The sequence below is a fragment of the Lampetra planeri genome, chromosome 64, assembly GCF_965212315.1.
Source record: "Lampetra planeri chromosome 64, kcLamPlan1.2.h2, whole genome shotgun sequence".
NCBI lineage: Eukaryota > Metazoa > Chordata > Hyperoartia > Petromyzontiformes > Petromyzontidae > Lampetra > Lampetra planeri.
This window is the reverse complement of record NC_136170.1, coordinates 4,358,888-4,381,804: the sequence shown is the minus strand read 5'-3', so window position 1 is coordinate 4,381,804 and position 22,917 is coordinate 4,358,888. Positions and strand designations below refer to the sequence as shown.

General features: G+C 50.9%; 2 protein-coding genes across 6 annotated transcripts in view; both read left to right on the top strand.

The window, feature by feature from the left end:
- The window catches only part of LOC144737010 (alpha-1,6-mannosylglycoprotein 6-beta-N-acetylglucosaminyltransferase B-like), a 53,827-nt gene extending 35,812 nt beyond the window's left edge, over positions 1-18,015 (top strand). For both annotated transcript variants that reach the window (XM_078619658.1, XM_078619656.1), the window contains 4 exons: positions 128-274; positions 3,501-3,692; positions 8,812-9,014; positions 13,876-18,015. In XM_078619658.1, coding sequence (XP_078475784.1) covers positions 128-274; positions 3,501-3,692; positions 8,812-9,014; positions 13,876-14,068 — 735 coding nt within the window. In that variant the 3' untranslated portion in view covers positions 14,069-18,015. The remainder of the gene's footprint in view (positions 1-127; positions 275-3,500; positions 3,693-8,811; positions 9,015-13,875) is intronic.
- A 1,590-nt stretch (positions 18,016-19,605) lies between these two features.
- Positions 19,606-22,917, top strand: part of NADSYN1 (NAD synthetase 1) — a 138,673-nt gene continuing 135,361 nt past the window's right edge. For 3 of the 4 annotated variants that reach the window (XR_013588857.1, XM_078619690.1, XM_078619689.1), the window contains exon 1: positions 19,607-20,383. Coding sequence is in view for 3 of the 4 variants with exons in the window: in XM_078619690.1 (XP_078475816.1) it covers positions 20,299-20,383 (85 nt within the window). In the remaining variant the exon portion in view is untranslated. Of the gene's footprint in view, positions 20,384-22,917 lie in introns of all 4 variants that reach the window. The other variant, XM_078619691.1, reaches the window with a different exon arrangement.

The following is a 22,917-nucleotide window of genomic DNA, read 5'->3' as shown; positions in this document are numbered from 1 at the left end:
CTCATAAAGAGACCTATAGACTCGCATGGGGTGTTCTTGCATTGGGTGATGGTGAGTGACGGTGGTAGATTCGGCAGGCCTCATCCAGCAGTGGAGTGACCCCGGCCGCCATGTGCGTGTCCCTCAGCTGTTCGTGGGGCTGGGCTTCCCCTACGAGGGTCCGGCCCCACTGGAGGCGATCGCCAGCGGCTGTGCTGTGCTCCTGCCACGGTTCAGCCCCCCACACTCGTCTAACCACACGGCCTTCTTCCAGGGCAAGCCCACCGCTCGACTGGTATGCAGAGATATGCGCGCAGACTCGCATGCGCAAAGACACACGTAGACTTGCACGCAGAGACACTCTTTGACTCGCACGCAGAAACGTGCAAAGACTCGCAAGCAGAGACGCGCGTAGACTCACATGCAGAGACGCGCGTGGACTCACGCAGAGACACGTGGACTTGCGCGTAGAGACTTACGCAGAGACACGCGGACTCAGACGCAGAGACACACAGACTCACTCAGAGACACACAGACTCGCTCAGAGACATACAGACTCAAGCAGAGACACACAGACTCAAGCAGAGACACATGGACTCGTGCCTAGAGACTACGCAGAGACACGTGGACTCATGAAGACACACGTGGACTCACGCAGAGACACATCGAGACACGTGGACTCACACTCTGAGACACAGTATCACACCGAGAGACACGTAGACTCACACACAGAGACACACGGACTCACACGCAGAGACACACGGACTCACACGCAGAGACACACGGACTCACATGCAGAGACATACGGACTCACATGCAGAGACACACGGACTCACGCAGAGATACGCGGACTCGTGCTCAGAGACACGCGGACTCACGCGCAACGAAACGCGGATTCTCACGCAGAGACTCACACTGAGACATGGAGACTCGCACACAGAGGCACAGTATCACACCCAGAGACACGGGGACTCACACACAGACACTCACACGCAAAGACATGCGGACTCACGCGCAGAGATACACGCAGACTTACATGCAGAGATACACGGACTCACACACAGAGACATGGAGACTCACACACAGAGACACGGAGACTCACACACAGAGACACGGAGACTCACACACAGAGACACGGAGACTCACACACAGACACGGAGACACACATACAGCCACGGAGACTCACACACAGAGACACGGAGACTCACACACCGAGACACGGAGACTCACACACAGCCACGGAGACTCACACACAGAGACACAGAGACTCACACATAGAGACACGGAGACTCACACATAGAGACACGGAGACTCACACACAGACACATGGAGACTCACACACAGAGACACGGAGACTCACGCGCAGAGACACGGAGACTCACGCGTAGAGACACGGAGACTCACACACAGAGACACGGAGACTCACACACAGAGACACGGAGACTCACACACAGAGACACGGAGACTCACACACAGAGACACGGAGACTCACACACAGACACGGAGACACACACACAGCCACGGAGACTCACACACAGAGACACGGAGACTCACACACCGAGACACGGAGACTCACACACAGCCACGGAGACTCACACCCAGAGACACAGAGACTCACACATAGAGACACGGAGACTCACACATAGAGACACGGAGACTCACACACAGACACATGGAGACTCACGCAGAGACACGGAGACTCACGCAGAGACACATGGAGACTCACACGCAGAGACACGGAGACTCACACACAGAGACACGGAGACTCACACACAGAGACACGGAGACTCACACGCAGAGACACGGAGACTCACACGCAGAGACACGGAGACTCACACGCAGAGACACGGAGACTCACGCAGAGACACGGAGACTCACACGCAGAGACACGGAGACTCACACGCAGAGACACGGAGACTCACACACAGAGACACGGAGACTCACACACAGAGACACGGAGACTCACACACAGAGACACGGAGACTCACACACAGACACGGAGACACACACACAGCCACGGAGACTCACACACAGAGACACGGAGACTCACACACCGAGACACGGAGACTCACACACAGCCACGGAGACTCACACACAGAGACACAGAGACTCACACATAGAGACACGAAGACTCACACATAGAGATACGGAGACTCACACACAGACACATGGAGACTCACACACAGAGACACGGAGACTCACGCAGAGACACGGAGACTCACGCAGAGACACATGGAGACTCACACGCAGAGACACGGAAACTCACACACAGAGACACGGAGACTCACACGCAGAGACACGGAGACTCACACGCAGAGACACGGAGACTCACACGCAGAGACACGGAGACTCACGCAGAGACACGGAGACTCACACGCAGAGACACGGAGACTCACACGCAGAGACACGGAGACTCACACACAGAGACACGGAGACTCACACACAGAGACACGGAGACTCACACACAGACACGGAGACTCACACATAGAGACACGGAGACTCATACACCGAGACACGGAGACTCATACACCGAGACACGGAGACTCACACACAGAGACACGGAGACTCACACACAGAGACACAGAGACTCACACAGAGACACGCAGACTCACACGCAGAGACACGGAGACTTACACGCAGAGACACGGAGACTCACACGCAGAGACACGGAGACTCGCACGCAGAGACACGGAGACTCACGCAGAGACACGGAGACTCACACGCAGAGACACGGAGACTCACACACAGAGACACGGAGACTCACACACAGATACACGGAGACTCACACACAGACACGGAGACTCACACATAGAGACACGGAGACTCACACACAGAGACACGGAGACTCACACACAGAGACACGGAGACTCACACACCGAGACACGGAGACTCACACACCGAGACACGGAGACTCACACACCGAGACACGGAGACTCACACACAGAGACACGGAGACTCACACACAGAGACACGGAGACTCACACGCAGAGACACAGAGACTCACACGCAGAGACACGGAGACTCACACAGAGACACGGAGACTCACACACCGAGACACGGAGACTCATACACCGAGACACGGAGACTCACACACAGAGACACGGAGACTCACACACAGAGACACAGAGACTCACACACAGAGACATGGAGACTCACACAGAGACACGGAGACTCACACACAGAGACACGGAGACTCGCACACCGAGACACGGAGACTCACACACAGCCACAGAGACTCACACACAGAGACACGGAGACTCACACAGAGAGACACGGAGACTCACACACAGACACGGAGACTCACACGCAGAGACACGGAGACTCACACGCTGAGACACGGAGACTCGCGCAGAGACACGGAGACTCACACACAGTCACGGAGACTCACACACAGAGACACGGAGACTCACACAGAGAGACACGGAGACTCACACACAGACACGGAGACTCACACACAGACACGGAGACATGTGGACTCACACCGCTTTGTCTCCGTACCACTGCCACCGCCGCTGCCACAGCTGACGTCGCAGCACCCGTATGTGGAGACGTTGGTGGGGCGTCCGCACGCGTGGACCGTCGACGCGAGCGACCCGGCCGAGGTGGCGCGCACCGTGCAGGCGATCGCCCACTCCTCGGTCACGCCCCACGTCCCGCTCGAGTTCACCGCTGAGGGCACACTGCAACGCGTGGACGCCTACCTGCGCCACCAGGTGGGCGACGCGCTGGCACCACTGTGGTGGCACTGCAGTGGCATTGCGGTGACACCGCGTTGGGGGCACTGTGGTGGCACTGCGGTGACACTGTGGTGGCATTACGATTCGGAGACATTGTGGCACTGCAGTGGCGATGCAGTGGCGATGCAGTGGCACTGCAGTGGCGATGCAGTGGCGATGCAGTGGCGATGCAGTGGCGATGCAGCGGCACTGCAGTGGCGATGCAGTGGCGATGAAGTGGCACTGCAGCGGCACTGCAGTGGCGATGTAGTGGCACTGCAGTGGCACTGCGAGTAGGCGATGCAGTGGCACTGCAGTGGCACTGCAGTGGCACTGCAGTGGCACTGCAGTGGCACTGCGAGTAGGCGATGCAGTGGCACTGCAGTGGCACTGCGAGTAGGCGATGCAGTGGCACTGCAGTGGCACTGCGAGTAGGCGATGCAGTGGCACTGTGATGGCACTGCGAGCGGGCGACGTGGTGGCACTGCGGCGGCACTGCGGCAGCACCACGTGCTGGCGAGGGTTGGCGGATCGCCGTGACGGATATCTCCATATGCCCGTGGGCGTTTGGGAGGTGCCATACCCTGGATTTCCAGCAGAGCGCAGTGCGGCCAATTGTGATTTAATATCATCTGTTACTCTGCGTGGGGGATCGAGTGTATATGCGTGAACTTATTTCGCACACCATAAGTAGCCAACTGTGCTAATCATAGGTCCGGGGGGAAGTACAACAAACTAAACACAAAAACAAGCAGTTCTAATCAAATGAGTTTTTAATCTCGGTGATGATTTAAAAGTGCGTAGCTCCCAGTGGCTTCCTAATATCGGACGGAGGAGACCCATAGAGACCCATAGAGACCCACAGAGATACAGAGACTCATAGAGACCCACAGAGATACAGAGACTCATAGAGACCCACAGAGATACAGAGACCCATAGAGACCCACAGAGATAGAGACCCATAGAAACCCACAGAGATACAGAGACCCATAGAGACCCACAGAGATAAAGAGACCCATAGAGACCCACAGAGATACAGAGACGCATAGACCTACAGAGACCCACAGAGATACAGAGACTCGTATATAACCAGAGACCCATAGAGACCCACGGAGATACAGAGACTCATATATAACCAAAGACAAACAGAGATCCACAGAGATCAATACACACTTATTCCTACCCGCACCTTGTAGTTCTGTTCACTCAATCGCATGATATCCATTTCCCGTCCGTGGTTTAAAAAATGTGTTTCCTAATACATTAAACGTGTTATGTCCAATTTGCGTTATGAAAACAACATGTGGCGTTATAGTAGAACAGACTGAATTTGGAGTTTTGCGTGTCTCTCCCTGTGGCTGCGTGGATTTGTCTCCGGGTCCTCCGGTTTTACCCTCCACGATTAGAATCTACATCACGCATTTAGAGTATTTGGCTGCTATAAATGTCCTCGTGATAAGCCCCTTTGTTGACTTAAGATATCATTTGTGACCAGGTTGCTTTTGAAAAAGAGCTACATAGCTCAGTAGGCCTTACTACCTGGTAAAATAAAATAGTTTCGTTTTAATAGTTTTTTTAGAAAGTTAGGTTTTCTTTATTATGTCGCTTATCCAGCCTATACGGTCTTTTCCCAATATTCTGCACAGGCCACCACTTCTAGTGTTGGCATTGCCAAACCTTGAGAAGTGCATTGTGGTGCTGCAGGGCATCTCAGGAGATGATCCATGGTTTGCTTCTCCTAACAAGCACATTGGTCAGGGTTGTATGAAACCCACTCTCTCAGTCTGTTTAGGCTCTGCCATGTGATCCATTTGGAATTGGAGCTAGATGCAAGATCCTCACTGGGGGGGGGGGGGGGTGAATCTTCGCTGCCTCCATTTGGCAGCTTTGCTACTTGATTTTTCTCATTCTTTTTGCCAGAGGGAAGTTCTGGCAGATTTCTGGACAGTGGTACAGTGGAGCACAAGAAGCTGTTTCTTGATAAGAGATGATGGTGGTGCTGGTGGATGGCCACGTATCAGATGGCAGATGTCCAGGACTTGCCGGTCGTGGTCACCTGCTAATCTCTTTTTGATGTTAGGGGGGGCACTATGCCAAATAGTGCAATATAGGGGCACCCTGTTATGTATGTTTCTGCACGTATCATTTATGGTGGTATCGACACAATTACTGTCAGTTGAGTATCACCGGGTGAAGAAGCACACATATTCAACCACAGAGAAACAAAGTATTAAGGCGGTGGTGTGTAGATTAGATGGATGTGCTCCCCACTTTGAATTTGCGAGCTTTCGTAAAATGTTGTTTTGTGTGTTGACCTTGGCTTTGCTATTTAAAAAGTGCTTTTTGTAGCTGAGTATACGATCCACCGTTACTCTGAAGTACACTGGGTGACTCTAGTGTTTGAGGCTCTGGTCTCCCCAGGTGACATTCAGGTGTCGCTCTGCATCCCGGTTTCTCAAGTGGAAGTCACAGATTTGGGTTTTACTCAGGTTTGGTTTGAGATGATCATTTGGGGAGTATCTTGACATCTCATCCAGTGCCCTCTTTAGGATATTCTCTGTGTCCTCGAAATTCCTCTGCTTTGTGCATAGATGAACAACTGACATTCAGCAGAAAGTGGCTAATCGGTAAAGTCACGTAGGTATAAAATAAAAGAAATTAAATCACGACGTTTCGATTGCAACACAAGCAATCATCATTTTCAAATCTAGATTGAAGTGGCTAATCGTTGGTGTAGATATTTAATAAAAGTGGGGCGAGCACACTGCCCTGTGGTAAGCCATTCTTTTGAGACCAACATCTACTTTTCTGCCCGTTTAGCTTCACGTTGAAGCATTTGTTCTCTGAGGCTATGAATGGCCTAGCTCAGATCTAGGTCGCCAGTCATGAGGTGCAGTTTGTGGACTGGGATACTGTATTGAACAGTGCCATATGCAGCAGATAGATCAACAAACGCTGCACTGGTGATCAACTTCTGTTGGAAGCCATCTTCGATGTGCTGTGTGATGTTTAATAGTTGGCCTGCACAGGATTGGCCGGGTATGAAACCTGCTTGGCCTCGTATGCGTTTTAAATCTACCAAAGTGAAATTAATTGCAAGATAAGAGTATGTAAGTTATATCTTTGGGTCTTTTGATAAAGCCACGTAGATAGAATAAATTACAAAAATCTAAATCACGACGTTTCGATCGCAACACAAGCGATCGAAACGTCGTGATTTAGATTTTTGTAATTTATTCTATATATGTGGCTTAACCGAAAACCCCAGATAATCTGAATTCCTGCAGTCACGAAAGCTTTAAGTTATATAAGTGATGCTTCGGTCGATAGCTTTTTGTTGATGAAAAGTCTTTCCTGATTTGGGCAGAGCTATGCCTTCCCTCATGGTATCTATTTACTCATCATACATTTGTTGAATAGGTCCTCGATGTTATATCATCTCAACGAGTATATTATCCACTTCTGCTGCCTTCCCTGTTTAAGAAGTCCTTTGCCGGCTGTCACATCCCCCATATTAAGTGGGCGGGTTAAGTCTCTTGGGTGGTTGCTTGTCATGTGGTATAATACAGTGATGGTGATCTCTGGTGTTTTTCTTTGCAAACGCTTCCCATTTTTGAGCAGTTGTGGAACCTGGTTGGCAGTAAAATTTTATATGGCTAGAGGTGTGATGTTGTCACCTCCCAGTTTTCTTCTGGTCGCCCAAGCTTTCTTGCTGTTACATGCCAGATTGGTATTCACGATCATCTCTCTCCAAAAATTGTGTCACTCTACTCCTATATTGTCTATTAGGGTTTCTCCTAGCGTAATGGTGGATTCTGAGAAGGGGTGGAAATGGTATTCATTCTCATGGAGGGGAAACAGCTCAGAAATTGTGCCTGACATGCCTGGGATGTATATTGTGCAGCAGCCCCTTGGGATGAAGCAGCAAGCACTTATTTTCACAGCTCTCATGAAAGTGTGGGGGTTTCAATGGGTGGGAGTGATGTCCTTGATTGAATCCTCCACTGCCTCTGTGAAGGCTATCCAATTGTCTTTTTTCAGGTTGAATCGTCTGCGAAAGTGTGAGTGTTTTGCACTGTATGTGATGACCTTGGTTTGATGCTTCTCGGACGGTGTTGGGCTCTAGTACTGCTTTCCGGCACATGTGGCTAATTTCATTGCTTGCAAATCTGAGGTCTGTGTTGTAGCCTCTTCTCCCGCGGCTGCTGTTGAATGGCTTGGGGTGTTTGGTGTCAGGTGCCAGCATCAGGTGAATGAACTCTGCACATTGTTCCATTTGGGGGTGCATCGTATCCCCAATTGTGTTATGGGAGTTGATGTCCCCGATCACGAGGCTCTTCATGCGTATTCAGCCATCCGGTAAAATGTTCCACTCGATAGTACTTGATGGTGGTTTGTATAAGGATGTTATGGCGATGTTCTTGAGGCTAAGTGTGATGGTTTTGATGTTGTTCTTGCTTGTATTGGTTATGCACTCTCAAATTCAGGGTAGCTCTAGCAAAGACCACACTGTCATACTGCCTATCTCTTGTTCAGCAACGAGTGCTTTCCCCTCAATCATTGGGCGGGGGTTTTCATGACCTTTGTGTGTCTCCTGTAAGCATACAATATACTCCTCTCATATAACTGCCAGGATGTCAGCTTTGGCCTGTGAGTATCTTCAATGTTAATTGAGAGGATTGACAGTGCCGGCTGTTGTTGTCCACACGGCTGTTGTTGTCCACGAGGAGGTATCTACTATCATGCTTCCCAAGTCGGGCGAGCTGACCGCTTCTTCTTTTGTACGGCTGATGTAGGTACAGAACAACAACTACAATTTTACATTCAGGTGGTCAGGCCAGACCATCGCATCAGGAGCAGCAGTGTATCGTCAACTGTGATGTCTCAATCGTATTCGTGGATCGGGGAAATTGTGTCGTTATACATTGTATAGTCTATTCTGGATGACCACAGTCGCACACTGGATAGTTTTAAATTTTCCAGTTTTAGTTTAGGATGTTTATCTTAATTATTTGGGGCCGGCTCTCTGCCATCACACAACGCGTGCGTCTATCTCTCTCTGCCTCCCCCCTCTGCCTGTCTCTTCGCCTCTCTCTGTCTGTCTACATGCATGCAGGACTTCTGTGCACCTGGGGCGCTGCGTGCATGGCCTCCCCACTCAGCGCTGCGTGCGGTGACGACACCATCGCGGGGTGAGGATGGAGAGGACTCTGGGGAGGCTGCTGTGGCGGTTTCGTGCGTGGACGCGTGCGCCGCACGGGGCTGGGTGTGCGAGCCGGCGTTCTTTCAGCTTCTCAACTCCCCAGGAGCGCTACTCAGGTGTCCAGTCCCTCCTCCTTGCACTCCTCCTCCCTCGCACAAATACAAATAACACAAGGTAACACCATTTTTGTTCCTGGGTAGTAAGTGTTATTTCCTAATTGTTTATGCCTAAAAAGTATAGAATATGGATATTATTCCCCACGAGAAAACGGGCGAATTTGTGTCTTTTCATTCACATAAAGTCAGAAAAAATACGAATCAAAATTAATATGTATTTATACAAAAGTAATACAAAAATTACTACGAAAGATTTCGAAGTGAGTAGTTTTTCGAGATTTACGATTATACTGTAAATCACTCTCATGAATCAGCCCCCAAATGTAGTCTCCCATTATGTTCTCGTTATACTGTCCTTGGTAGCGGTATTCAAAGTCCAGTATATCCTGGTGGAAGCGCTCACCTTGCTCCTCCGAGTACGCTCACATGTTCTCCTTGAATTTATTAAGATGAGCATCAAGGATATGGACTTTGAGGGACATCCTACAGCCCATTGTGCTATAGTTCTTCACCAGTCTCAACCAGTTCCACATAGTTTTCGACCTTGTGATTGCCCAGGAAGCCATGAACCAGTGCGATATAAAGCTGTCCTAAGCCGCTTTCTCCTTACTATTGAGCTTCTTGGGGAATGCATTGCACTCCAGGATCTTCTTTATCTGTGGTCCGAAGACACCAGCTTTGACCGTTGCCTCAGACAGCTTAAGGAAGAAGTATTGAAGGTACTTGACTGCTGACTCTTTATCTACAGCTCTGACAAATTGTTTCATAATGCCCAATTTGAGGTGCAGTGATGGCATCAGCACCTTCCAGGGGTCCACCAGTGGATCCCACTTGACGTTGTTCCTCCACACAGAGAACTTGGTCCGCTGTGGCCAGTCCCGCCTGTGGTAGTGTGCCTTGGTGTCCCTGCTGTCCCAAAAGCAAAGATAGCAGAGAAACTTGGTAAAACCGCCTTAGAGACCCATCAGGAATGCCACCATTTTGAAGTCTACGATGACCTCCCAAGGCGTCCAGCAAGGTATTGATGCTGTTGTAATTCTCTGAGGTGCACCGAGTGAGCCAGGGGAAGAGATGGGTACTTGTTACCATTATGGAGCGGCTTTGAGGCTCCTTGATGAGCTGTCAATGAAGAGGCGCCACTCATTCTGGTTACAGGCGATTCCGATTGCCTCGAACAGACTGGTCACATTGTGGCAGAAGCAGAGCCCATCTTGATGGGTGAAGAAGCTGCAAAAAGGTTTGCGACGCTTCCTCTGATCCGCGACTTGCACACTTTCATCCAACAAGTTCCCACTACTTGAGCCTAGACGTCAAAAGCTCGGCATTGGACTTGGTAAGACGAAGAGCTCTGATCAAGTCGTTTAGGTATTTTTTGTTGGGGTAGTATGGGTTTCTCTCCTCAGCTCCACCTCTGAAATTGTCATCTAGATCTACAACGTCTTCCTCGCTCTCTGACTTGCTGCTCTCTTCTAAAGATGGCTGCTCTCTCTCCGAAGGAGTGGGTACAGGGAGCTCATGGTAGTGTGCAACGGGGTAATGGATGAAGGAAGGTCCGGATATGTGATAACAGGTGCATTCTTGCCAGTCCGACGTTTGGAAGGGTCCACCATGCAGAAGTAGCAGTTGCTTGAGTGGTCAGTGGGTTCCCACCAAATTCTTGGGATAGAGAACTTCATGGCTCCATCCTACAAAAATACATTTATTTCACTCAAGACTAATGTGTAAGAGATTCTCGCAATATTTTTCATGTATGATATATTTTTTGAATAACATTAAAAATTGTAAAACATTTTAAAATTACAAAATTTTACCATTTTAAAAATGTAACAAATTTTATAACAAAATTCTGAGCAACAATTGTCTATCTTACCTTCCAGAGTTTTTTTGCATTGCTCGCAGGTGAAATGAGGTGCCCAGGGTTTGTCTTGATCCCCGACAGGCATGCCGAAATATGCTTTGTAGGCCTCGCACATTTAGCAGATGCTTCCACAGAGTACTTTTTCGCTCTTGTCTTGATAAATTGGCTGCAGACATAGAAAAATGCGTCTACCGGATGCTTTGCAGCCTCTTGATGCGATTTCAGAAAAATGCAGATCTGTATTCAGCAGCTGGAACAAAACTGAACTGGTGGGCTTAAGGCCCCTGTATTTATATTACGATTTATATTACTGGAAAGTTCTAGAATGTCCGAGAAGTTACTCCAAGTTTACTCAGCACTGAATCTATCTGGAATGTTCGGAAAATAGGTGAATTTCAAAATATCAATGTCCTTGTCACAAAAACAACTTTGTGGGGAATAATAGCCATTTTCTGTACTTTTGAGGCATAAATAATTAGGAAATAACACTTACTACCCAGGAACAAAAGGTTTATAAAAAATTGTTACACAGTGTAATCACCCCACCGTGAAGCCTTCACAGACTGCTGAGGAATTCCCTGCCAAGTTAACTCAATCGGGATCACACAACATCAGGAGCAGCAGCAGCGACATCGCTTCTCAACTGACTGTGTAAAACTTTGCAGGGCCCTCCTCAAAATGAGTCTTGAGACTCAGCGAGGCTTTGGGGCGCCGCGGTGGCCAGGATATGTTAACTACCTCGGCTGGTATGCAGGAGGTCGTGGTTCGATCCCGACCTTGACGCCTGCTGTATATTTGGAGTTTGCATGTCTTTCGCTCCCTGGTTGCATGTAGTTTTCTCCGTGTCCTCCGGTTCATCCCAAATTTATAAACACACGTTTATAGTATTTGGATGGTATAAATGTAAACATGATAAGCCACTTCGTTGGGCTATCATTTGTGGCCAGGTTGCTTCTAAAAAAGAGCTATATAGCTCGGCACGCCTTACCTGGTAAAATAAAAAAATGGTACTATGCTTGTGGGAATGGAATAATGGTGATGGTGCTCATAGCGATTCTTCTTCTTCTAGCGGATGGCAAGTATGTGCAAATCACATGTCCAAGTTTATGTCTGTGATCCATGCGATAGCTTCAGGAGTCGTGCGACTAATACTGCTCAGTCTGCTGGAGAGCGGGCATAGGATGCAGTTGTTCGTGATATGGGGTCTATTGTCTGGTTCGGATGGCCACAGTCACACTTGGTTGTCTTTAATTCTCCACTTGTGTGAGGAGATGTGCACAGCGACCAGTTAGTTGCCTGTTCTGAAGTGGTTGATGGAGCACCATAGTTTTCTTGGGCAGATCAAAGCCGCGCAGAGCAGTGCTGGGGTCGTCAAAGAGTATTTTATTTGGAACCTCCACAGAACTCAACAGTGTTCACCAGCAGTCTTTACTTGACCCCGCTTCATCCAATTGTCTCGCGCGATCCCAAATCGGTTTCCGGGATTTCAGATGGGTTCGTGGAGGGTCGAGCAGGTATTGGTGTAACGGTAGATGTATCACTTCCTCGGATTTTTTTCCCAGTTGATTTGATGTCGCGGCATCCTGGCGAAGGTTTGCCGGTAGAATGTTGGGCAGAACCGGTAGCCACTGAGTGGGAGTGCATTTAAGTTGTACCCGTTATTGTTCAAAGGATGTTGTTGATTGGACGTCCAAATTATTAATGTGGGCGCTTGATGTCCAGACTGGGGTACGCAGTACTCAGCCCTGGAGTTACACGAGTGCAAGGGCGGCCGTGCAGAGGAGAGTTTTGGTGGCGGCTTCCCACATTGTGCTGGCTAGTGTGCGTATCAGAGTCCCTCTGCTTTTAGTTTTTTCGCACACCTTTGCAATGCGCTTTTTAAATTGGAGGCTTCTGTCTAATGCCCCAGTGCTTTGGATATGGCTCGCTTTTGCCAGGGTTACCACAGAAAGTCACTTCCAACTAGGCGTTTGTCATGATTATTGAGATGGTGGATTGGGACAGTCGTTTTCGATGGATTTGGCAGTGGCATCCACTTTCAGAAGTAGTCTTCTAATACGGACAAGTCTTATGTTAGTGTGTCACTATGTTGTCCGCATAGACAAATTTGCGGGATTACGTCTTTGGCAGGTCGTAGGTTAAGATGTTAAACAGGATCCGAGCCAGTACTGATAAGCCGTCGTTGACATCTTTGTACGGCTTATGTTACCGGAAAGGTGTAGATGGAAGTTTCGTTTTATGAACATCGTGTTCAACAGATTCAGTGTAGAATGGCACTTTATGATGAACGCTGCCTTGAGTGGGAGCTCCATTGTCTCCAGACGGTGTCTTCGGCAGTTTGTACACGTTGGTCACTGGCACCTGGCCTATTCTGATAGTGATGGCTGATGTTTCATTGGTGATGACTTCTTCTGTCACCTCAGTCTATAAGGCCTTGCTTTGATTTAAGTGGCGAGGCTGTATTTCGGATGGTCGATGGCGGAAATTATGTCATATTAATTACATTTATAGTTCGCTAGTAAGTTACCTTCAGAGTGGGTTTCCTAGAGCGCAACAACATTTATGTTCTCTTGATGTAAACAGTTGGCGAGCACCTCACATTCTTATTCTTTGGGTCTTTCGGTAAAGTCACGTAGATTAGTTGTTATTTTCTTTGAACCAATCTACGTAACTTTACCGAATGACCCAAAGAAGATGAATTCCTGCAGTCACGAAAGCTTTAAGTCAAGAGCACCTCACACTTTGCAAATGAGAGGCCTTCCACATTTAGTTGATACACTCGTAATCCAGGTCCCACTCTTCTTTGGCTGATCTTTTGGCCTTTAAAAGGACCTTTTTTATCATGGCAATGACAATGATAGTGATGGTGTAACGACGGTGATGACCGAAACGTCAGGACATCGTGCCGGCCATCCAGAAGACAACTGCGGCACGGCACCAGCGCGGAAGCCTCGGGTCACTGAGACATCACCTCCCTCCGCACCCCCATCCTCCCCGGTTCAGGCTGGGCATACGATGCGATGCGCTGGAGGAGGGGGAGAGCCACCTCTATCCGGCGTTCCTCCGCTCCCAGCACCGCTGCTTCCTGCAGAAGGAGCCGCTGCTCTTCAGCTGCGCTGGGGCCGCGTGGGGCAGGGTCTGCCCCTGCCGCGATTTCCTGAAGGGGCAGCTGGCGCTGTGCCACGATTGCCTCTGATGCCTCTCCCTCACACCCTCCCCCGGTTTTTCCCCAACTCCACAAACAGAGCCATGCCGAGCCAGGCTGGAGGTGCTAGCACTAGCGGCGGCAGCAGCGCTAGCAGTGTGTCGTTACTGCTCGCTTGCAGTCCAGCCCGGTTAAGCAAAGTCCCCAGTGAAAAAGAACCCACCGCTACCGTGCTGGCCCCACGGTGGCTCGCCTCGGATATGCCAGTGGGAAATGTGGCCTGAAAGACTCAACTGCCACAGTCTGTTTCTCCTATAACTCCGCGTGTTGTTGTTTTCATTAAGCCATTTGGGATGTAACGCGATGATGAATGTAGTTAGGGAATAAGCAGGTATTAACGGCTGCCTTGGCGTAGCATGATCGCACACAAGACATTGCTTGGCCTGTGTACGGATCTCCCGTGTTATCGCAGACTGCTTATAAAGCGATTTTTCCATAATGCGGTGTTCTTCAGGAACGACACAACTACTACCGCATTATAGGAGAACAGACTATTTTAAAACACTTTTTTTTATTTAGTTTACCAGATATGGCCCACTCAGCCTATGTAGTTCTTTTTCAGAAGTGACCTGGCTATCACAAATAGCTCAACGAAGTGGCTTATCACGTGGACATTTATAGCAAATACTATAAACGCACGTTTCTAATTGTAGAGTTAGAAACGTGGAGAAAAATCCACGCAACCATGAGGAAAACATGTACATTTAAAATATACAACAGGCATCAGGGTCGGGATCGAACCCACGACCTCCTGTATACCTAGCGAGGTAGTTAACATCTCCTAGGTACCGTGGCGAGATGTTAACCGTCGTCCCCTACACCTTTCGCTGAACGTTCACTGGGTGGCTGGCAGGCCCGAGCAGGTGGCACCATGGACCCGTTGCTGGACCTACACTGGGATATGTGGTGTGCCGCGTGGCGCTGACATTTTTGCTGGTGGTGGACCCAGACAGCTGGTGTGAAGCCAGTGCTGGCCCACCGCGCTCTTCCCACTCCCTGCTCTCCTGTTGGCTCTGGAGATGCTGCTGCTGATGATGCTGCTACTACTGGTCAGGGAAACTGCCATGAAATCTGATTTTATTGTATTTCTTTTTAAGGAGTAGTTGGGCTTTAATCTTGATTTTGTGACTGCAGGCATCCAAGCTTTCGTGACTGCAGGCATCCATATTCTTAGGTTCTTTCGGTAAAGTCAAGTAGGTAAATCGCAACACAAGCAATCGTCATCAGGTGAGACAATTACAGCCGGAAAACTGCTGCAGCAGACGAGAGAGCTGCCGGTCTGAGCTGGGAGCAACCCAAGGCTAAGTGGGCGGGGCTAGAGATGGAAGAGAGAGGGGGGCGGGGCAGCAAGATCGCGACGGCGGGAGAGCTCGCCAGGGGGCAGAGGTCGCAAACGGGTTTTGATTCCTTACCCGTGAAGTACCGTTGATGACTCTTGGACACCGTTGGTGAGGCACACGTATTTATTCCGTACAAGTAGTCACAACTGTGGACATACAATACTAGAGGGGGTATCGGCCCCCTCACCCGGCTAGCTGGGAATACACTGCTAGCTATCTCTGACCTACCTCCTAGTCCTCCACTAACGGGCTAGGGGAGGCTGTCTGGCCCGACACTGGTAAGTCGGGCTACGGTACCCGGAGTCCCAGAGCACTAGCTCTGGTTCTCGGGACCACGCCGCTGGCTCGATCCTGCGCGGCCCTGACAAGGGCGGCGTCCCAGGGGAGTCCAGGGCTCTAGCTAGACGATCTTCGGTCTTCACTGGTTTAGCTTTAACATTCTGCCCCGAGCCCTCTGACACATCCCCCTTTATACTCCACCCCCGCTGAGGGGTGGGGCCCCGGGCTGCCTGGTGCGGACGTCGTTGAGAGCACCCCCCCCCCGTGCACTCACGTAGCCCCGCCCACTGTGTTTGTTTCCCATAAGCTGCCATGCATAACGGCTCTCTCTCTAACACCCCTACACCCGTACCCGGCCGCACCAGGGTCGCAAACGGGTACCCTACCCGATACACAGCCGGGTACGGGTAGCCGGGTATCGGGTAGGGTACGGGTACCCGATTGCGACCTCTGGGATGAAGCCATGTTGCAGGCGCGGGTGGGTTGATTCTAGGAACTTGAATTGTGAGAAGAGACAAGACGTTGGGAAATGAATGACAAACGGTTAACAGTGACTCACGGCCTACCCGTACCCGGCCGCACCAGGGTCGCAAATGGGTACCCGTAGCCGGGTAGGGTACGGGTACCCGATTGTGACCTCTGCCAGGGGGAGAGAGAGGGGGCGGCAGATCAAGATCAGCAGCGGCGGGAGAGCTCTCCCGCCGCCGCTGATCTTGCTCTGCCCCCCCCCCCTCTCTCTTCCATCTCTAGCCCCGCCCACTCACCCTTGGGTTGTATTGTTATAACCTCTCGGTCACGGCAGCTCTCTGGCCTGCTGCAGCAGTTTTCCTGCTGTAATTGTCTCACCTGATGATGATTGCTTGTGTTGCGATCGAAACGTCGTGATCTGTTCATTTCTACCTACGTGACTTTACCGAAAGAACCAAAGAGTATATTAGGGCTTTGGCGACACAATATTATCCATAAGCGGTTTTTTTTTTGGGGGGGGGGATTCGATGTCATAAATATAAATGTGTTGTTAACCTGCCACCACCCGACACAGCCAATGAATAAGGTTGTCACAGGGCTCCTGGGAGATTTGAGAGGCGGATTCTTCTCTCCCTCACACATCGCTACCTGCCCCCGACATATACCCGGCTATAATCACCCAGGAATGTCTGTCCTTAACGCTCGTGACATCACTCCACATTGACCAGCCCCCGTCATTAATATTCACGATTAGGTGACATCTTCCAAATGGACACCCCCCATTATTATTACCTGAGATGAGGCAAGAATGTATGTGTGCAACACTCGTGACGTCACTCCGTCGACCAGCCCCCCTCATTAATAATTATCATGAACATGTTACGTCCTCCACATGGACACCCCCCCCCCCCGCATTAATAATCATGAGCAGGTGACATCACTCCACATTGGGGGCTGAGGGATGCCTCCTCCCCCCTCGGCGTCCCTCACGACAAAGGCAGAACCCTCACGTCACGCGATCTCCGTAACGCTAGTGAGACATCAAAGTAAAAAGGACGTCATGATGAACAAGGGATTATATCCTTTAAATGAAATGGGTCTGTGTCACCGCGCCCTTACAAATCGCACACGCATTAATGCAATGAATATCACGTCGCGCTCTGCTTTTCGCTTGCAAGTTTCAGATTTACTGCAATACACCCGTCCTTGGACGGGCAAAAGGCGAGTTGTAATAATTATTGCCAGCCAGGGCATTATTTATGGAACCTTTTTGCCAGTGTGACGATAAGACTTGGAGGCACTTCTTGACGAGCACCATCGGGATTAACACAACCATCGGGTTGCGATCGAAACGTCGATGTTTTTTGCTATTTTTGTAAAAAAAATTGTTATTTTTGTAAAATTCCTGCAGTCACGAAAGCTTTAAGTGAAGAGATAAAACGACGTTTCGGTTGGGTCCACCGTCTTCCGGAAGACTCTTCCCGTTCCGGAAGACTCTTCCCGTTCCGGAAGACTCTTCCCGTTCCGGAAGACTCTTCCCGTTCCGGAAGACTCTTCCCGTTCCGGAAGATTCTTCCCGTTCCGGAAGACTCTTCCCGTTCCGGAAGACTCTTCCCGTTCCGGAAATGACGTCACGCGATTTTGGACGATGTTTTACCCCCCCCCCTCGTCACACGGCGTCACAAAAAGTCAGACCCCCCCCCCTCAAATATGACGTCACAAAGCTCTGCCCCCCCCCAAATAAAACATGCTACAAATCGCTTTAAACTATTGTCATTGTAGTGCGTATTTAATGTGGCGCTGCACTCTGATGTTGTAGGAGAAAACATTTATTAAAAAGTATATTTAATTAGAACGTGTTTATATTTATTTAAAGTTGGGCATTTTGACGTGACGTCACATTTCTCACCCCCCCCCCCTCGTCACACATCGTCACAAATGTTTGACCCCCCCCCCCCCCCCCAGATGCGTGACGTAATTTATAGACGGCCCCTTAGAGGGTATGTTGGAGGTTAGGATGTAGGGTAGGGGTGAGTAGGAGGGTAGGGGTGAGTAGGAGGGTAGGGGTGAGTAGGGGGGGTAGCGGTGAGTAGGGGGGTAGCAGTGAGTAGGGGGGTAGGGGTGAGTAGGGGGGTAGGGGTGAGTAGGAGGGTAGTGGTGAGTAGGGGGGTAGGGGTGAGTAGGAGGGTAGGGGTGAGTAGGTGGTTAGGGGTGAGTAGGGGGGTAGGGGTGAGTATAGGAGGGTAGGGGTGAGTAGGTGGGTAGGGGTGAGTAGGAGGGTAGGGGTGAGTAGGTGGGTAGTGGTGAGTAGGGGAGTAGGGGTGAGTAGGAGGGTAGGGGTGAGTAGGGGGGTAGGGGTGAGTAGGAGGATAGGGGTGAGTAGGAGGGTAGGGGTGAGTAGGTGGTTAGGGGTGAGTAGGGGGGTAGGGGTGAGTAGGGGGTAGGGGTGAGTAGGGGTGAGTAGGGGGGTAGGGGTGAGTAGGGGGGTAGGGGTGAGTAGGGGGGTAGGGGTGAGTAGGGGGGTGGGGGTGAGTAGGGGATTGGGGGTGAGTAGGGGGGTGGGGGTGAGTAGGGGGGTGGGGGTGAGTAGGGGGGTGGGGGTGAGTAGGGGGGTGGGGGTGAGTAGTGGGGTGGGGGTGAGTAGGAGGGTAGGGGTGGGTAAGGGGGTAGGGGTGAGTAGGTGGTTAGGGGTGAGTAGGGAGGTAGGGGTGAGTAGAGGGGTAGGGGTGAGTAGGGGGGTAGGGGTGAGTAGGGGGGTGGGGGTGAGTAGGAGGGTAGGGGTGAGTAGGGGGGTAGGGGTGAGTAGGGGGGTGGGGGTGAGTAGGGGGTAGGGGTGAGTAGGGGGGTAGGGGTGAGTAGGAGGGTAGGGGTGAGTAGGAGGGTAGGGGTAAGGGGGTAGGGGTGAGTAGGTGGTTAGGGGTGAGTAGGGAGGTAGGGGTGAGTAGAGGGGTAGGGGTGAGTAGGGGGGTAGGGGTGAGTAGGGGGGTAGGGGTGAGTAGGGGGGTAGGGGTGAGTAGGGGGGGTAGCGGTGAGTAGGGGGGTAGGGGTGAGTAAGGGGGTAGGGGTGAGTAGGGGGGTAGGGGTGAGTAGGGAGGTAGGGGTGAGTAGGGGGGTAGGGGTGAGTAGGGGGGTATGGGTGAGTAGGGGGGTAGGGGTGAGTAGGGGGGTAGGAGTGAGTAGGTGGTTAGGGGTGAGTAGGGAGGTAGGGGTGAGTAGGGGGGTAGGGGTGAGTAGGAGGGTAGGGGTGAGTAGGTGGTTAGGGGTGAGTAGGGAGGTAGGGGTGAGTAGGGGGGTGGGGGTGAGTAGGGGGATGGGGGTGAGAAGGGGGATGGGGGTGAGTAGGGGGATGGGGGTGAGTAGGGGGGTGGGGGTGAGTAGGGGGGTTGGGGGTTTGTAGGTGGGGGTGGGGGACGTCATCACACAGCGACGCGGTTCTGTGCGGGTGGACGCTGGAGAGAGGCGAGGCGGGAAAGAGAGGAGAGTGAGGCGGGAGATTGGGGAGCGTGAAGGAGAGTGAAGGGAGAGTGAGGGGGAGTGAAGGGAGAGAGCGAGGGGAGAGTAAAGGGGGAGAGTGAAGGAGAGTGAGGGGAGAGACAGGAAGCGTGGAGGTTGTGCGGAGAAGGCTGAGAGGGGTCTGATTTAGAGTGAGTGGTGAGTTGGTGGTGAGTGAGTGGTGAGTGAGTGAGTGGTGAGTTATTGGTGAGTTGGTGGTGAGTGGTGAGTTGGTGGTGAGTTGGTGGTGAGTGAGTGGTGAGTGAGTGGTGAGTGAGTGCGTGGTGAGTGTGTGGTGAGTTGGTGGTGAGTTGGTGGTGAGTGAGTGAGTGGTGAGTTGGTGGTGAGTGAGTGGTGAGTGAGTGGTGAGTGAGTGGTGAGTTGGTGGTGAGTGGTGAGTGAGTGAGTGGTGAGTTGGTGGTGAGTGAGTTGGTGGTGAGTGGTGAGTTGGTGGTGAGTTGGTGGTGAGTGAGTTGGTGGTGAGTTGGTGGTGAGTGGTGAGGTGGTGGTGAGTTGTTGGTGAGTGTGTGGTGAGTGTGTGGTGAGTTGGTGGTGAGTGAGTGGTGAGTTGGTGGTTAGTTGGTGAGTGAGTGGTGAGTTGGTGGTGAGTTGGTGGTGAGTGGTGAGTTGGTGGTGAGTGCCATGGGCCGCAAGGTGACGCTGGCGAGCTGTGCGCTCTCGCAATGGGCGCTCGACTTCCAGGGCAACACGGAGCGCGTGCTCACCAGTGAGACTCCTCACCACTCCTCACCAATCACTCACCACTCACTCACCACTCCCTCACTCACCACTCACTCCTCACCACTCACTCCTCACCACCCACTCCTCACCACCCACTCCTCACCACTCACTCACCACTCCCTCCTCACCACTCACTCCTCACCACTCACTCACCAATCACTCCTCACCACTCACTCCTCACCACTCCTCACCACTCACTCACCACTCACTCACCACTCACTCCTCACCACTCCTCACCACTCACTCCTCACCACTCACTCCTCACCACTCACTCCTCACCACCCACTCCTCACCACTCACTCCTCACCACCCACTCCTCACCACTCACTCACCACTCCCTCCTCACCACTCAGTGAGTGGTGAGGAGTGAGTGGTGAGGAGTGAGTGGCACTCACTCCTCACCACTCACTCCTCACCACTCACTCACCACTCACTCCTCACCACTCCTCACCACTCACCACTCACCACTCACTCCTCACCACTCCTCACCACTCCTCACCACTCACTCCTCACCACTCACTCACCAATCACTCCTCACCAATCACTCTTCACCAATCACTCCTCACCACTCCTTACGACTCCTCACAACTCCTCACAAAACACCACAGTGGCTTGGAGATGTTAACTACCTCGCTTGATGTACAGGAGGTCGTGGGTTCGAGGCCACTGGTTCATTACGTTCTGTCAACGTAGATGCCACTGGTTCTTCACGTTCTGTCAACGTAGATACCACTGGTTCTTCATGTTCTGTAGATGCAGATGCCACTGGTTCTTCACGTTCTGTAGATGTAGATGCCACTGGTTCTTCGCGTTCTGTAGATGTAGATGCCACTGGTGCTTCACGTTCTGTAGATGCCACTGGTTCTTCACGTTCTGTAGATGCAGATGCCACTGGTTCTTCACGTTCTGTAGATGCAGATGCCACTGGTTCTTCACGTTCTGTAGATGTAGATGCCACTGGTTCTTCACGTTCTGTAGATGCAGATGCCACTGGTTCTTCACGTTCTGTAGATGTAGATGCCACTGGTTCTTCACGTTCTGTAGATGTAGATGCCACTGGTTCTTCACGTTCTGTCAACGTAGATGCCACTGGTTCTTCACGTTCTGTCAACGTAGATGACACTGGTTCTTCACGTTTTGTCAACGTAGATGCCACTGGTTCTTCACGTTGTGTAGATGTAGATGCCACTGGTTCTTCACGTTCTGTGGATGCAGATGCCACTGGTTCTTCATGTTCTGTAGATGTAGATGCCACTGGTTCTTCACGTTCTGTAGATGTAGATGCCACTGGTTCTTCATGTTCTGTAGATGTAGATGCCACTGGTTCTTCACGTTCTGTAGATGTAGATGCCACTGGTTCTTCACGTTCTGTAGATGTAGATGCCACTGGTTATTCACGTTCTGTAGATGTAGATGCCACTGGTTATTCACGTTCTGTAGATGTAGATGCCACTGGTTCTTCACGTTCTGTAGATGTAGATGCCACTGGTTCTTCACTTTCTGTAGATGTAGATGCCACTGGTTCTTCACGTTCTGTAGATGTAGATGCCACTGGTTCTTCACGTTCTGTAGATGTAGATGCCACTGGTTCTTCACGTTCTGTTGATGTAGATGCCACTCTTTCTTCCCGTTCTGTAGATGTAGATGCCACTGGTTATTCACGTTCTGTAGATGTAGATGCCACTGGTTCTTCACGTTCTGTAGATGTAGATGCCACTGGTTCTTCACGTTCTGTAGATGTAGATGCCACTGGTTTTTCACGTTCTGTAGATGTAGATGCCACTGGTTCTTCACGTTCTGTAGATGTAGATGCCACTGGTTCTTCACGTTCTGTAGATGTAGATGCCACTGGTTCTTCATGTTCTGTAGATGCAGATGCCACTGGTTCTTCACGTTCTGTCAAGGTAGATGCCACTGGTTTCTCACGTTCTGTAGATGTAGATGCCACTGGTTCTTCACGTTCTGTCAACGTAGATGCCACTGGTTCTTCATGTTCTGTAGATGCAGATGCCACTGGTTCTTCACGTTCTGTCAACGTAGATGCCACTGGTTCTTCACGTTCTGTAGATGTAGATGCCACTGGTTCTTCACGTTCTGTCAACGTAGATGCCACTGGTTCTTCACGTTCTGTAGATGTAGATGCCACTGGTTCTTCACGTTCTGTCAACAAAGATGCCACTGGTTCTTCACGTTCTGTCAGCGTAGATGCCACTGGTTCTTCATGTTCTGTAGATGCAGATGCCACTGGTTCTTCACGTTCTGTCAACATAGATGCCACTGGTTCTTCACGTTCTGTAGATGTAGATGCCACTGGTTCTTCACATTTTGTAGATGTAGATGCCACTGGTTCTTCACATTTTGTAGATGTAGATGCCACTGGTTCTTCACGTTCTGTCAACGTAGATGTCACTGGTTCTTCACGGTCTGTAGATGCAGATGCCACTGGTTCTTCACGTTCTGTCAACGTAGATGCCACTGGTTCTTCACGTTCCATAGATGCAGATGCCACTGGTTCTTCAC